General features: G+C 55.7%; 1 protein-coding gene across 3 annotated transcripts; it reads right to left on the bottom strand.

The window, feature by feature from the left end:
* Positions 773-5,485, bottom strand: PRAP1 (proline rich acidic protein 1). Of its 3 annotated transcripts, XM_018041706.1 has the most exons (5): positions 4,322-5,485; positions 2,303-2,369; positions 1,671-1,720; positions 1,132-1,229; positions 773-1,023 (listed from the first exon to the last, which is right to left on the bottom strand). In XM_018041706.1, exons 1-5 carry the CDS (start codon positions 4,327-4,329, stop codon positions 812-814), a joined length of 435 nt encoding a protein of 144 aa, XP_017897195.1. In that variant the 5' UTR covers positions 4,330-5,485; the 3' UTR covers positions 773-811. The 3 variants fall into 3 exon arrangements, with proteins under 3 accessions (XP_017897195.1, XP_017897194.1, XP_017897193.1); XM_018041705.1 differs by having other exon boundaries at positions 773-1,229; XM_018041704.1 differs by lacking the exon at positions 4,322-5,485 and having other exon boundaries at positions 773-1,229; positions 2,303-2,985.

Raw genomic sequence — 13,896 nt, forward strand, 5'->3', positions numbered from 1 at the left:
CTGGAGAAGGGAAAGGCTGCCCACTCCAGTATTCTGGCCTGGAGAATCCCATGGAGTGTACAGTCAGCCCATGGGTCGCAGGGTCGGATGTGACTGAACGACTTTCACTTTCTCACTTTGAGCAGAGCACTGCCAGGCCGTGGTTTCATCGGTGATGTGGGTGCGACAGCTCCCGTCTGGGGCTGGGAGGCTTGTACGCTGCTGAGCAGTGCATTTGGGGGTGAGGCTACCATTTGGGTCCTTGAGGAGCTCGGAACTGGGGGAGAGACATGCTGGCTCTAGGGCACGTGAGGACCCCGCGGGGCACCTCAGTGTGTCTTAGCCCTGAGCAGGCTCCGTCCAGGTGTGGGGAGGGTCCAGGCACCAAGTGTGCCCCTCTACACCCTGAACGTGACTGCCACAGCGAGAGCCCTCTGCACCTGCGTGTGGATGCCAAGTGCGCTCCAGTGACCTGCGCCCACGGCCAACAGCGGGCCTGCTGAGCCGCCGACGCGGAGCCTAGGCCTGTCTGCCCCACTCGCCCGTGCCCGGTCCCCTGAGCCAGCAGTGCCGGGTCCCCTCCTCCCAGTCCTCCCACTTTCCAATGCTGCTCCATCCCCGCCCATCCCAGCGCCCGGGGAGGCCAGGGGAGCAGCTAGTGCCAGGCAAGAGGGCACTGGGCGGGGCCCAGTCTCAGCTTGCACTGCGGGGACCCTGCGTGTGTGGGGCCAGCCTGCAGCCCCTTTCTCCCAGACAGCGGGCACGCCGCGATCACTGTTCTTGAAGACACACAGCCACCTCTGCAGGCTTTATTTCTCTCCGGCCAGGGCGCTCAGGGCTCCCTGGGGTGGTAGATGTGGTCTCGGTCCTCCTCAGGCCCGTGAAGCACCTGGAGAGAGGGCAGCACCCGGGCCCAGGGCCTCACCTCCTCCAGGGCCTCCTCAGGCCCAGCATGGAACAGGCTGTCCTGGTCGGGCTCAGGACCCTCCCTCGGGCCCAGGACGCAGCCCAGGGCGTCATCGGTCTCTGCCAGGGCTTTGGCACCTGGGGACAGACAGAGCGGCTGTGGCCTCCATCTCCCTCCCGAGGCGCCATCCTTCCATCCAAGCCGACCCCATGGCCCCCAGCCCAGCGGGCAGTGCCTGCCCCCACCTTTCTGCTCCTCGCTGGGGGCCATGAGCTTGGGTGCCATGAGCAGCCAGATGAGCTGGTCATCCTTTGGAGACTCAACCGCGCGGGCGTCCCAGACCCTGTGAGCCAGAGCGCAGGTTCCCATCCCGTGCACAGCAGGAGGCCCGTCCCTGGCCCAGAGCCCCAGGCCAGGGTCGCCACCACGCCCCTCCTGTGGGTGGGCCCTGGAGGAGGCTCGGGGGCTTGGCCAGGGCAGGTCAGTGGAGCCCGGGACTTGCAGACGGCTTCGGCCTCCCGCCTGGCCGCCCGGCCCACACGGCCATCCGCCTGCCGCCTTGGCCGCCCAGCGGGCGCCAGCCTAGAGGGTGCCAGGGAGCTGGGGGCTGAGGGGCCTGATCCCCTGGGTGGGGCGGTGAGGGGACCGCTCAGCCCCCCAGGCCTGCGCTCTGCGCCGTTGGTCAGCTCTCAGGGGCTCCCGTACCTCCTCTCCCCAAAGCTGGACACGACCCCCCTTCCACCAAGGTGCCTGGGGGATGGGAAGGACTGCCAGGGGCACTCACTCCTGTGTGTCCTGCTCAGCGCCGACTTTGCCTTTGGTCTGGACGTGGACCTGGGAGAGTGAGGCCGCAGGTGAGGCACAGTGCAGCGCTCTGAGGGTGCGGGGGTGGGGGGCGGCTGGGAGGGGCTGCACAGAGGCCCCCGAGGCACTGCCGGCTCCATCCTGCCCCGGGTCTCTGGCTGGAAGCCCTGCGGTTTCTGGGGACCCTTGGGGACAGCACAGGGGCTGCGGCCTGAGCACGGGGGCTAGTTCCTCTGCCTGTGCTTCCTGCAGGGCCGACGGGGACGGGGAGCCGGTGAAACGGCGACCCGCTGCAGTGACTGGGCCCAGCAGCTGCGGGACAGCTGTGCCTGTCCTCCTGCAGCCCCCCCTTGACCTGGACACTCCCAGGCTGTGGGGCGGGGTGGCCTGGACCCGGGGCTGCAGGAGGACATGGTCCGAGCAGTCGTGGCCCCCTGGACAACCCCACACGTGGAGGGGTCCTGGGCTTCACAGCACAGGGGCGCCTCGCCAGGCCCCCTCCTCCACCTGGCTCACCTGGGGTCATCGAGACTTGTCCAGCAGACCCTGCTGAGGCCCCCAGTGCCCACAGGCCCAGCCCCGGGGGCGGCTGGGTGAGGAGCCCACACGTACCTGGAGGGTCCGGGCTGAGCCTGCCTCCAGCAGCAACACAGCCATCAGGCTGGCGAGCAGCAGGAGCCTGGGGACAGAGGGGAGGGTGAGGGGCGGGCTGCTCCTGCCCTGTGGCCTCCAGGCAGGACTCGTGGCCTGGCCGGCAGTGGTCCAACCAGGGAAGCCAGGGCGGGTTCTGCTCAGGTTCACAGCTAGCGTCACAGACCAAGACACGCAGGCCAGGCTCACGCCTGATCCCCACCCTGCAGGCCCTGGTTTCCCACGGGCCTTGCCTGCGGCTCTGGAACCGCGTACTCGGCCTGGGGCCAAGGGACAGGTGAGGTGCAAGCTCAGGGCTCCTCTCTCGGGGCCCACGGCACCCCAAGGCAATACCCTGTGGCTCCTCAGAGGCAGACAGCACTTCCCTCCGCCCCGGAGACATGGGCAGGAAAGATGGGGTGCTCTGCATGGACACCTGCAGCCTGACCTTGAGGAGCTCAAAGACCAAGCCCGAGCAGGGCTTCTGGGGAGCGCGGCCGAGGCTGGGCGCGGGCGGTGCGGGGGACATGAGTTGGCCGGAGCACTCAAGGGGGCTGGGCTGACGGCAGGGGCGTGAGGCGTGTTAGGGTGCACACGTGTGCACGTGTGTGCTGTGTGTGTGCCCCGGTATCTCACGTTACTAAACCTCAGGACGCTAGGCGCCCGTGGACGTTACTAAACCTCAGGACGCTAGGCGCCCGTGGACGTTACTAAACCTCAGGACGCTAGGCGCCTGTGGAGTTGCTGCTGCTGCATGTGTCCACTTCAGTCGTGTCCGGCCCTGAATTGAGACCTCACTGCAGTCTGGGCCCTCCCGGGACAGAATCTGAACCAGACAGTCCAGAATCGCCCAGCACCGCGGGGGCGGCAGCCTGCAGCCCCTGCCTTCCAGGCCTGGTGGAGAGCAGCCCGCCGCGCCGGCCGCCCGCAGCTGCTGCGTGTTCCGGGCTCGGGTTGCTGCCCGGCACGGCCTCCACTTCTGTGCCGCTCGAGCTCCTTGTCTGCTGACTGGATGCTGCGCAGTTTCCCAGACTGGAAACTCCAGTGGGGTTTCACTTCAATAAACAGACCGTCTCACCCGCCGAGCACAGCTCAGCTGTCCGTGTGTAGGGAGCGTTCCGCTCCTGGAAAAGGCCTGGGGGCCGTGGTTGGGGAGGGACCCAAGGCTTCCTGCCTGATGCCCAGCTTCACTTCCAGCCCCACAGAGACCTTCGCCCCTCCGGTGACTCAGCACGTCGAGGTGGGGGTTTCCAGGCACATCACGGGGGCAAAGGGCAGGTACCTGCCCTGGTCTGCAGGGCGCTGGCCTGACCTGGGCGCTGAGCCCTAGGCAGAGGCTCTGAACACCAGGAGGTCCCCAAGTCACTGATGGGCCCACCTCGTGTCCAAGCTGGGATTCCTGGAAGAGCCCCCAGGACAGGACAGCCAGGGGAGCTCTGACTTGAGGAGGGGCCCACAGGAGGGGGCATCCAGCAGGAGCCTCAGAACTTCCCGGGCTCAACCCCAGCTCCCAGGGTGATGAGCCCTTGGGTCCCAGCTGCCGCCCCCCTAGGAACCCCCAGGCCTCCAGCCCTACCTCAGCCTCTTAACCCCGTTTCCATTTTGTCAGCCATAGACCTGCCTCCTCTGACCCTGGTGTCTCCCCCCTGCCTCCAGGGGCTCTCAGGTGCTTCTCAGGGCCAAGGGGCCCCAAGGGACAGGGGCTCTCGCTCCCGAACCACAGGGGTGGCCTTTGGAGATGGAGCCCTGGGGACAGCGACCATTCTGGTGACTCAGGAGGCAGAGCTCTGTCCCCAAGCCCGGAACACCCAGGAGGAGCCAGAGCCTGGGGTGCCAGCCAGACAGAGCCTGGACCCCTGTCCAGAACCAAGCTGAGATCTGGACACAGGTGCCCTGAGCCTTGTCCCTGTGCTGGGGCTCTGGACCCAAGGGACCGCCCAGCAAAGCTGTGGTTAGACGGGGTGTGGGGGGGAACCCGGGTTTAAGGACGCTGGGCGTTACCTTCTCATGTCAGGCCGCCTTCCTGGTGCAGAGGGTGCTCTGGGGGCCTACGGTTTCAGACCCAGGCAGCCGGCAGCCTGGGTGTCCAGAGGCCTGATCCCGCTCCTCCCGCTCTTGCCGCTTCAGGCTTTATGGCCCCCATGTGGGTGTGACTGGACACAGGTCAGGGGCCAGGGATCCTGGCTGTGCTGACAAGGTGACTGGGTCCCCCTCCACCCGTCGGTCACACCCATGGCCCTCCCTAGGAGTGGCTCTCAGCCTGCTCCTGAGACCTGGCTCAGCCCTGCCGCCCCATCTCTCCACACGCTGGGACCCGCACCGCCTGCACCCAACCCGCCTGTGTTCTGATGCTGCAGGCCTTGTCACTGGGGCGGGGGGCGGGGGGGGTTCCGACCCCAAGCTGGGCCAACTATGGCTGGAAGCCAGACGGCATCCCAGCCCGCCCTGCCCACTGGGCCCTCAGCCACAGCTGCAGGACTCCTGAAATGTCAGCAATATCTGACTCTATCCCATATTGTCACACAGTTATCGCACGAGAGCTTTTCCAGTGAAAGCGCTCCTCTGCGGGTCACACTGCTGACTGTGCGTGTAGACGTCCCCACGCAGGGTCTACGGTTCCTGCAGCTGCAGCTCTCAAGCCTTCAAGACGCAGAGCAGACCCAGGCCTTTCACTCTCCGCACAGAGAGTAGTCATAACAGCTCTGCCTGCTCATCGCTGCTCCTCTGCGGGCCACACCGCACCGTAGCTGTCCTCACCCGGACGCTGTGATGGTGCAGATGGGCTTTGGCCCTTGGAGCTGCTCATTGCCTCGCCTCACATGAAAGGACTCTGTGCATGCTCCGTTGGGTCCAACTCTGCTACCCCGCAGACTGCAGCCCACCAGGCTCCTCTGTCCATGGGATTTCCCAGGCAAGAATACTGGAGTGGGTTGCCATTTCCTCCTCCAGGGGATCTTTCTGACCTGGGTCTCCTGCACGGCAGGCAGTTCTTTACTGTCTGAACCACCAGGGAAGACCTGAACTACTCACAGCTGACCCAGGATTTTAGCCCAGGGCATAAACATTCCTCCACTAAAGGCAACATGGTGACTGCTGTTATTGTTCACTCACCAAGTTGTGTCTGACTCTTTGCAACCCCATGGGCTGCAGCACGCCAGGCCTCCCGGTCCCTCACCATCTCCCAGAGTTTGCCCAAGCTCGTGTCCATTGAATCAATGATGCCATCCAACCACTTCATCCTCTGCTGCCCGAGGAGGGAATGGCAAACCACTCTAGTATTCTTGCTGTGAGAATCCCATGAACTGTATGAAAAGGCAAAAGATAGTCGACTATTAGCAGCACTTGCAAAGCTAGCCCTGCCCACAGCCATCAACTTAATTGGAGAGTTGCTCCTAGCAGTGACACTGAGTCCCCCTAAAGCTGAGTTCCCTGAGCTCATGATTAATCTCTCCACCCCGAACTTTATCCCTTTCTTGTTCCCTCTGACCTCAACCTGTGCTCCCTGAACGCCAATTAATCAGAATCAGGTGACTGACTGCTACAGTTGATAACAGCGTTAATGGACTTAAATTGCTGTCGGAGATTAGCCACCCATTCAGCTTTGGATGTGAGAGTTGGACTGTGAAGAAGGCTGAGTGCCAAAGAATTGATGCTTTTGAACTGTGGTGTTGGAGAAGACTCTTGAGGGTCCCTTGGACTGCAAGGAGATCCAACCAGTCCTTTCTGAAGGAGATCAGCCCTGGGATTTCTTTGGAAGGAATGATGCTAAAGCTGAAACTCCAGTACTTTGGCCACCTCATGTGAAGAGTTGACTCATTGGAAAAGACCCTGATGCTGGGAGGGATTAGGGGCAGGAGGAGAAGGGGACAACCGAGGATGAGATGGCTGGATGGCGTCATGGACTCGATGGACGTGAGTCTGAGTGAACTCCGGGAGCTGGTGATAAACAGGGAGGCCTGGCGTGCTGCGGTTCATGGGGTCGCAAAGAGTTGGACACGACTGAGCGACTGAACTGAACTGAACTGAACAGCTTGTTTCTCCAGGCACGGTGAGCTCACAGATCCTGGAGCCAGGGGCCACCTGGCCTGAGAGTGTGAACCAGAGACATCAGGACTCCTGGAACCAGGTTCCAAAATGTCACAAAGGGTGACTGATCCCAGCCTCTTTCTTTGTGCTCTTTTTAAATAAATCTCCTAACTCAAAGACCAAGTATGTTGAAGGCTTACCTGAGTTGGTCTGAGTGGATCTGAGGACTGTGTCCCCACCCTTCCCTGTTGTTCAGGCACTCAGTGGTGTCTGACTCTTTGCGAGACCCCTGGACCTCAGCAAGCCAGGCTTCCTGCCCTTCACTCTCTCTTGGAGTTTCCTCACACTCACGTCCATTGAGTTGATGATGCCATCCAGCCGTCTCATCCTCTGCCGTCCCCTTCTCCTCCTGCCTTCAATCTTCCCCAGCATCAGGGTCTCTTCTGAAGAGTTGGCTCTTCGAATCAGGTGGCCAAAGTGTTGGAACTTCAGCTTCAGCATCAGTCCTTCCAATGAATATTCAGGACTGATCTCCTTTAGGATTGATGGGTTTCATCCCCTTGCAGTCCAAAGAACTCTCAAGAGTCCTTTCTAACACCACAGTTCAAAAACATCACTTCTTTGGCACTCAGCCTTCTTTATGGGCCAACTCTCATATCTGTGCATGACTACTGCAAAAACCATAGCTTTGATTAATGGACCTTCATCAGCAAAATGATGTCTCTGCTTTTTAATACTCTATCTAGTTTTGTCATAGCTTTTCTTCCAAGCACCAGGCATCTTTTAATTGCATGGCTGCACTCACCATCTGCAGTGATTTTGGAGCCCAAGGTAATGAACTTTTTCACGGTTTCCACGTTTTCCCCAACTATTTGCCATGAAGAGATGGGATAGGATGTCATGATCTTGGTTTTTTGAATGTTGAGTTTAAGCCAGCTTTTTCACTCTCCTCTTTCACCTTCATCAAGAGGCTCTTTAGTTCCTCCTCGTTTTCTGCCATAAGGCTGGTGCATCTGCACATCTGAGCTTATTTCTGTCAGCAGTCTTGATTCCAGCTTGTGCTTCATCCAGCCTGGCATTTCGCATGATGTACCCTGCATAGAAGTTAAATAAGCAGGTGACAATACAGCCTTGACATATCCTTTTCCAATTTGGAACCAGTCTGTTGTTCCATGTCCAGTTCTAACTGTTGCTTCTTGACCTGCATACAGATTTCCTAGGAGACCGGTAAGGTGGTCTGTTATTCCCACTTCTTGAAGAATTTTCCACAGTTGGTTGTGATCCACACAGTCAAAGGCTTTGGCATAGTCAATAAAGCAGAAGTCGATGTCTTTCTAGAACTCTCTTGCTTTATCTATGATACAATGGATGTTGGCAATTTGATCTCTGGTTCCTCTGCCTTTTCTAAATCCATTGTAAATATGGAAATTCTTGGTTCATGTACTGTTGAAACCTAGCTTGGAGAATTTTGAGCATTACTTTGGCAGCATGTGAGATGAGTGCAATTGTGTGGTAGTTTGAGCATTTTTTGGTATTGCCTTTCTTTGGGATTGGAATGAAAACTGACCTTTTCCAGTCCTGTGGCCATTGCTGAGTTTTTCTTTAAAAAATGACAGAAGGATCTTTATTCGTTTCCAAGGCAAAGCATTCACTATCACAGTAATCCAAGTCCATGCTCCAACCACGAATGCCAAAGGAGCTGAAGTTGAACGGTTCTATGATGACCTACAAAAGCTTCTAGAACTAACACCAAAAAACGATGTCCTTTTCATCATAGGAGATCGGAATGCAAAAGTAGGAAGTCAGGAGATACCTGGAGTAACAGGCAAGTTTGGTCTTGGGGTACAAAATGGAGCAGAGCAAAGGCTAACAGAGCTTCGCCACAAGAACACACTGGTCACAGCAAACACTCTCTTCCAACAACAGAAGAGACGACTCCACCTGTGGCCACTGCTGAAGTTTCCAAATTTCCTGGCATATTGAGTGCAGCACTTGAACAGCATCATTTTTTAGGATTTGAAACAGCTCAGCTGGAATTCCATCACCTCCGCTAGCTTTGTTCCTAATAATTCCTCCTAAAGCCCACTTGACTTCACGCCCAGGATGTCTGGCTCTAGGTGAGTGATCACACCATCGTGGTTATCTGGGTCATTCAGACCTTTTTTGCATAGTTCTTCTGTGTATTCTTGCCACCTCTTCTTAATTTCTTCTGCTTCTGTTAGGCCCGTGTCCCTTATTGTGCCGATCTTGGCATGAAACGTTCCCTTGGTGTCCCTAATTTTCTTGAAGAGGTCTCTAGTGTTTCCCTGCTATTGTTCTCCTCTATTTCTTTGCATTGTTCACTTAAGAAGGCTTTATTGCTCCTTGCTATTCTTTGGAACTCTGCATTCAGATGGGAAATACTTGTTGTCAGAACTTGCTTTCTACCTTGAGGGACAGGAGCCCTTCCTGGGCTGCAGTGATGTCATCTTTCCAGTAGCTGACATCACTACCAGCCTAACAGGAGTCAGTACGTTCCTCACCACCTCAGTGTCTGCGCTCCACTCAAACCAACCAGGCCACGTAGCACTAACTACCAAGACTAACCAACCAGCTTGGCATGCCGCCAGCCCGTACAGTGCACGCTCCACAGCTCTTACTTATAGCCTGTGGTGAACAAGATATTTGAAAAATGTTGTTGCTGTTTAGTTACTAAGTCACGTCTGACTCTTTTCGACCCCATGGACTGTAGCCACCAGGCTCCTCTGTCCATGGGATTTCCCAGGCAAGAGTACTGGAATGGGCTGCCGTTTCCTCCTCTTGGGGATCTTCCCGACCCAGGAATGGAACCTGTGTCTCCTAATTCTTTACCCCTGGGCCATCAGGGAAGCCTGAGACAACTGCATAGTCATGTGCAAAAAAAAATTAGACCTATAACTTACACTGTACACAAAAGTTACCTCAAAATGCATCATAGGCTTAAATGCGAAATTTAAAATTACAAAACCACTGGAAGAAAAAAATGAGATAATATTCATAGACTTGGATTAAGGAAACAGTTCTTAAGCACAACACCAAAAGCATGACAGATAACAGAGAAAATTGATTTCTGGGGCTTCAGCAAAATTACAAACTTCACTTCAAAAGAGACTCAAGAAAGTGAAAAGTTAAGTCACAGACTGGGAGAGACTATTTGCAAATCTTCTGAGGCCAGAATATATGAAGAGTTTTACAACTCAGTAACAAGGAGACAAACAACTGGAAAAAGTCCAGAACATTTAAGCCAACATTTCACCAAACGTATACAGGTGGCAAAGAAACCCACGGAGAGATGTGTAGCTACTGATAAAGCAGAGGCGGTGTTTGGAGACAGGACGAGACAGGGCACGCGGAACGCCCCCGGCCCTGGGCCTGCTCGCGTCCGCCCGCCTCGTGCGTCCACCAGACCCCTCGAGAGCGAGAGCATCTGCCTCACCACGGAGACCAAATTGTTTCCCTTCTCCCTTCCCTTCCTAGTTCTGTAGGGGCCAAGCTGACCTGCAGCTCGATTCATACGTGGTTTTTTTTTCACACGTATTTATGTACTTTTCCTGTGCTGGGTCTGGTGCTGCCCGCGGGCTTCCTCTGGTTGCAGAGAGGGGGGTCCACTCCGCACTGCGGCACTCGGGCTTCCTGCTGCGGCGGCCCCTCTCGTTGTGGGGCGCAGGCCCCCGGCCTGGGGGCTTCAGCAGTTGCAGCGCACCGGCTCAGTAGTTGTGGAGAACGAGCTTCGCTGCTCTGAAGCATGAGGCATCTTCCCGCACCAGGGACTGAACCTGTGTCCCGTGCGTTGGCAGGCGGATTCTTACCCACTGGACCACCAGGGAAGTCTCTCGATTCATACCTGTGTTGATAGACCTGGAATGCGTATCTTCGGTGAACTTTGCATAAAACGTCAGTGTCGTTTCGATGAACAATCCCTTGTTTTGAAACTGTATTAATATAGCTGTCCCTTCCACTTTAACAAGCAGAACAGCCCTCAGAATCTTCTGAGTTATAAGCCTCAGGCCAGCTTGAATAAAATTCTCTATTTTTTCTTTAGAGCCACTGTTGATTAATTTTTGTTGTTGTTAGCGTCGTGAGCTATTAAGGGTGCAGACTGAACCCCAGTGAGACATCAGTCCCCCTCCTCGTGGGTATGAGGCCAGTGACATGAGCAGGACTGTGTCCTCTCCCAGCTCACATGCAGCAGCCCTAACCCCCAGGACCTCAGAATGGGACTGTATGTGGAAACACAGTCTTTAAGAGGTATTCAAGGTGAAGTGGAGTCATATGGGTGGGCCCCAACCCATCCTGAGTGTAGAACACACTATCAGATGGAGGGAAGGCAACCTGTCGACAAGCGAGAAGCCGGCAAGGCGAGGAGAAAGGCCTCGGGGAAGCCGGCCCCGCCAGCACCTTGGTGTCTGACATGCAGCCTCCAGAGGCACCAGGAGACAAGTCCTGCTGTATAAGGCGCTCAGTCTACGGGGCTCAGTGATGACTACAGTCCACAGGATCACAAAGTCGGATGCAGCTGAGCAGCTAACAGTCAAACACTTCCAGCAACTGAACACGGGCGGCGGCGATAAAAAGGAGAGGCAGCGACAGGCCTGGAGGGAGCCGGGAGCCGAGACCCCACCCTCAGCCCGTGTCCCTGGCAGAGACACGCAGTGTGCAGCCGCTTTGGGAAGAAGGTTACCTTTTTCTCAAAAAGCTTCATGGGAACTGCCACCCAACCCAGCAGTTCCACTCCGTGATACCCGCCCGAGAGAAATGAAAGTCCACACCAACACCAAGAGCCTCCACAGCCACGCTGTCAACAGCGGACACACCTGGGAACTATTGTGTGTCCCCGAGTCCAGAAAGACTGGTCAGATAAAGCGGGCACACGCCCTGGGGCGCGTGCCCACAACAGAATGGCTGACACGGCAGAGACGGCCGCCGCTGCTCAGCAGCTGTGAGCCTGAGCGTGGGGCCCCGACCCTGGTGCGAGGGTGCCCTGGGCCCTGGCCGGGGGCCCCGGGACCACAGCCCTTGCTCGCCAGCTCACTCAGCCAGCCAGACAGTGCGTCCCCTCTACGGCTGGCCCTGTGCAGGCCCTGGGCCACAACAGCCACCAAGGGCCACAGGCTTGTCCTTGCAAAGCAGCCCAGGTGCCGGGGTCCAGCCCCGGTGGATCCAGGGTAATTCGAAGGGGAGACGGAGTAGGCGTCCTAGGAAAATACTTATTTAATTACAGATATAGAGAGAGATTAGAAACAGATAGTGTAGTAGGAAAATTAGTGGAGAAAAGGAGGCTGAATAACTTGGTTTACGTGGAATACCAATCACCACCTACGTAGGCCACAGGCGTCTTTCCGTTTTCCCGAAGGAGAGGAGGCACTGAGGCCTCCCCGGTCCGATCTTAGAAGCCCAGGCAGAATTAGCAGGCTTGGTGAGTACCCCACATAACAGATGGGAATTCAGCCAGAAGGGAAGAAAACGACACGGGGGAATCAGCCTTTCCAGAAACTGATCCCATTTCTTTATTTTTTAGGTTTGTTTATATACCTTTTGTTATACACAAGGATGAATACAGAGTCACGCAGGGGTCAGCAGACCTGACCCTTGTCACAATCAGGTGCTTCATATAAAATTATACAAAGGTCTTATGGGTTTTACATCATCTTCTGGCCATGAGGCCTGCTGACATTTTATGATCCTTTCTTTCTGATAACCAAAAAACTTATTTTTTCCAAGGGTGTTTTTCTTAAACCAGGCGCCACCCTCTGAAGGCACCAGATAAAGCTGCATTCCTGTAGGGTGAGGGTGCAGCGGGCTACAGTCAAGAAAGGAACTTACTTAGCCTAAGGTTTAACATGATTAATCTTAACGGTTAATACTGTGAGGGTGCAGCGGGCTACAGTCAAGAAAGGAACTTACTTAGCCTAAGGTTTAACATGATTAATCTTAACGGTTAATACTTATTTTTCCTATATGCTAGTTGTATTCATTATAAGGGCAGGGAATATGGAGATTTAGCAGCAAACATCAGCCCAACAAATGAAAACCCTTCACCAGTGCTCCCCTTAAGATCTATTTAGTCTTAAGATAGTGATAAAGTTACATTTTTACCTAGCAAGGACACAGTGATTTATAACAAAGTACAGTGATCTATAACAAAAGAGAAAATTCATTAACTCAAAAAGCCTAGTATTGCTAACCTTAAAACTACTATATTTCCTTTTCTATATTCCAAATACATTGATTAATATATTCCCAGGTGCCTAAGGATATGGAGGCCTGGCGGCAATCATGGACTCAACAATGAGAAAGGTGAAGGTGAAGTCACTGCGACCCCGTGGACTGTAACCTACAAGGCTTCTCTGTCCATGGGATTCTCCAGGCAAGAGTACTGGAGTGGGTTGCCACTTCCTTCTCCAGGGGATCTTCCCGACCCAGGGATTGAACCCTGGTCTCCCGCATCGAAGGCAGACGCTTTAACCTCTGAGCCACTTTCAAAGTACTCCAAACTCTCTGTGCTGTTTATGGTTGAGAGGTTGTCACACAAGCTAGTCTGTCAGCAGAGAGGTTTGACCTGAGACATCCTTGTCACACCCAGGGCAGGGAATTAGCAGCAATTATTGGCACGACAAATGAAAAAACCCTTCACCAATATAATTCCTAATCAACCCACTATACTATACTAATAATTTTGTAACTTCTCAAAAGAGTCTGTATTTAGAAAGTTTTAAAGCATCTCGTGCCTCTCACGGTTGGGAGGCTGTAAACAATCACATGTGGCCGGACGAACCCGCTCAGGCAGGCTGGAGAACCTTCAGAGGAGTTTGTAAGTTGAAACACTCTTGTCACACCCAGGAACTTTTATTAACTGGGGCTGCAAGTTAACTCCTTCTCCGAGAGAAATGGTTATGGGGGAGAGCCCCCCGGAAGTCAGAGGTATAGGTGAGAGCATGAAACAGACTCTGGATTTGGGGTAGATGCTCAGGAACAGGGGGTTTCCTTAGGCTTGATCACACCTGTGCGTATGCCAGGCCCCCTTCCTCATGCCCTTTGCCATGGGCGGAGTTCCTCACGCTGGCTCCCGGCACCCAGGGGCTTCAGACACTGAAACCTGAGGAGGAGACCCTCTGGGCAGCCGGGGCCCAAACTAGCTGTGTCTGAACCAAGCTGCCCAAAGGGAGCAAGAGGGCGAGTCTGCGCCAGCCACCAGGTGGTGCCCGAGTGCCTGACGTCCTGCGGTGTGGGAGGCTGGCCAGGGTCTCTGTATGCACCCCCCCACCCCACCTCCCACCCTGCCTGGAGTGCGAGTATGTGAGGTATACGTGTGTGCAATGTGTGTGAACGGCGTGTGTGTGATGTGTGTGTGAGGCATATGCATTCATGTGAGGTGTGTGCATGGCTGGATGTGGGTGTGTGTCTGTGACAGGTTGGGGACGCGTTGCAGGCTCTGACGGGCACGCGCGGGCCGGTTCCGGCGGCTGCAGACCGCGGTGCCCCCTCCCCCAGCCTGCGTCTCCTGGGCAACCGCAGCCTCGGTCTGGGGCCCG

The sequence above is a fragment of the Capra hircus genome, chromosome 26 (assembly GCF_001704415.2).
Source record: "Capra hircus breed San Clemente chromosome 26, ASM170441v1, whole genome shotgun sequence".
In the NCBI taxonomy this organism is placed as follows: Eukaryota; Metazoa; Chordata; class Mammalia; order Artiodactyla; family Bovidae; genus Capra; species Capra hircus.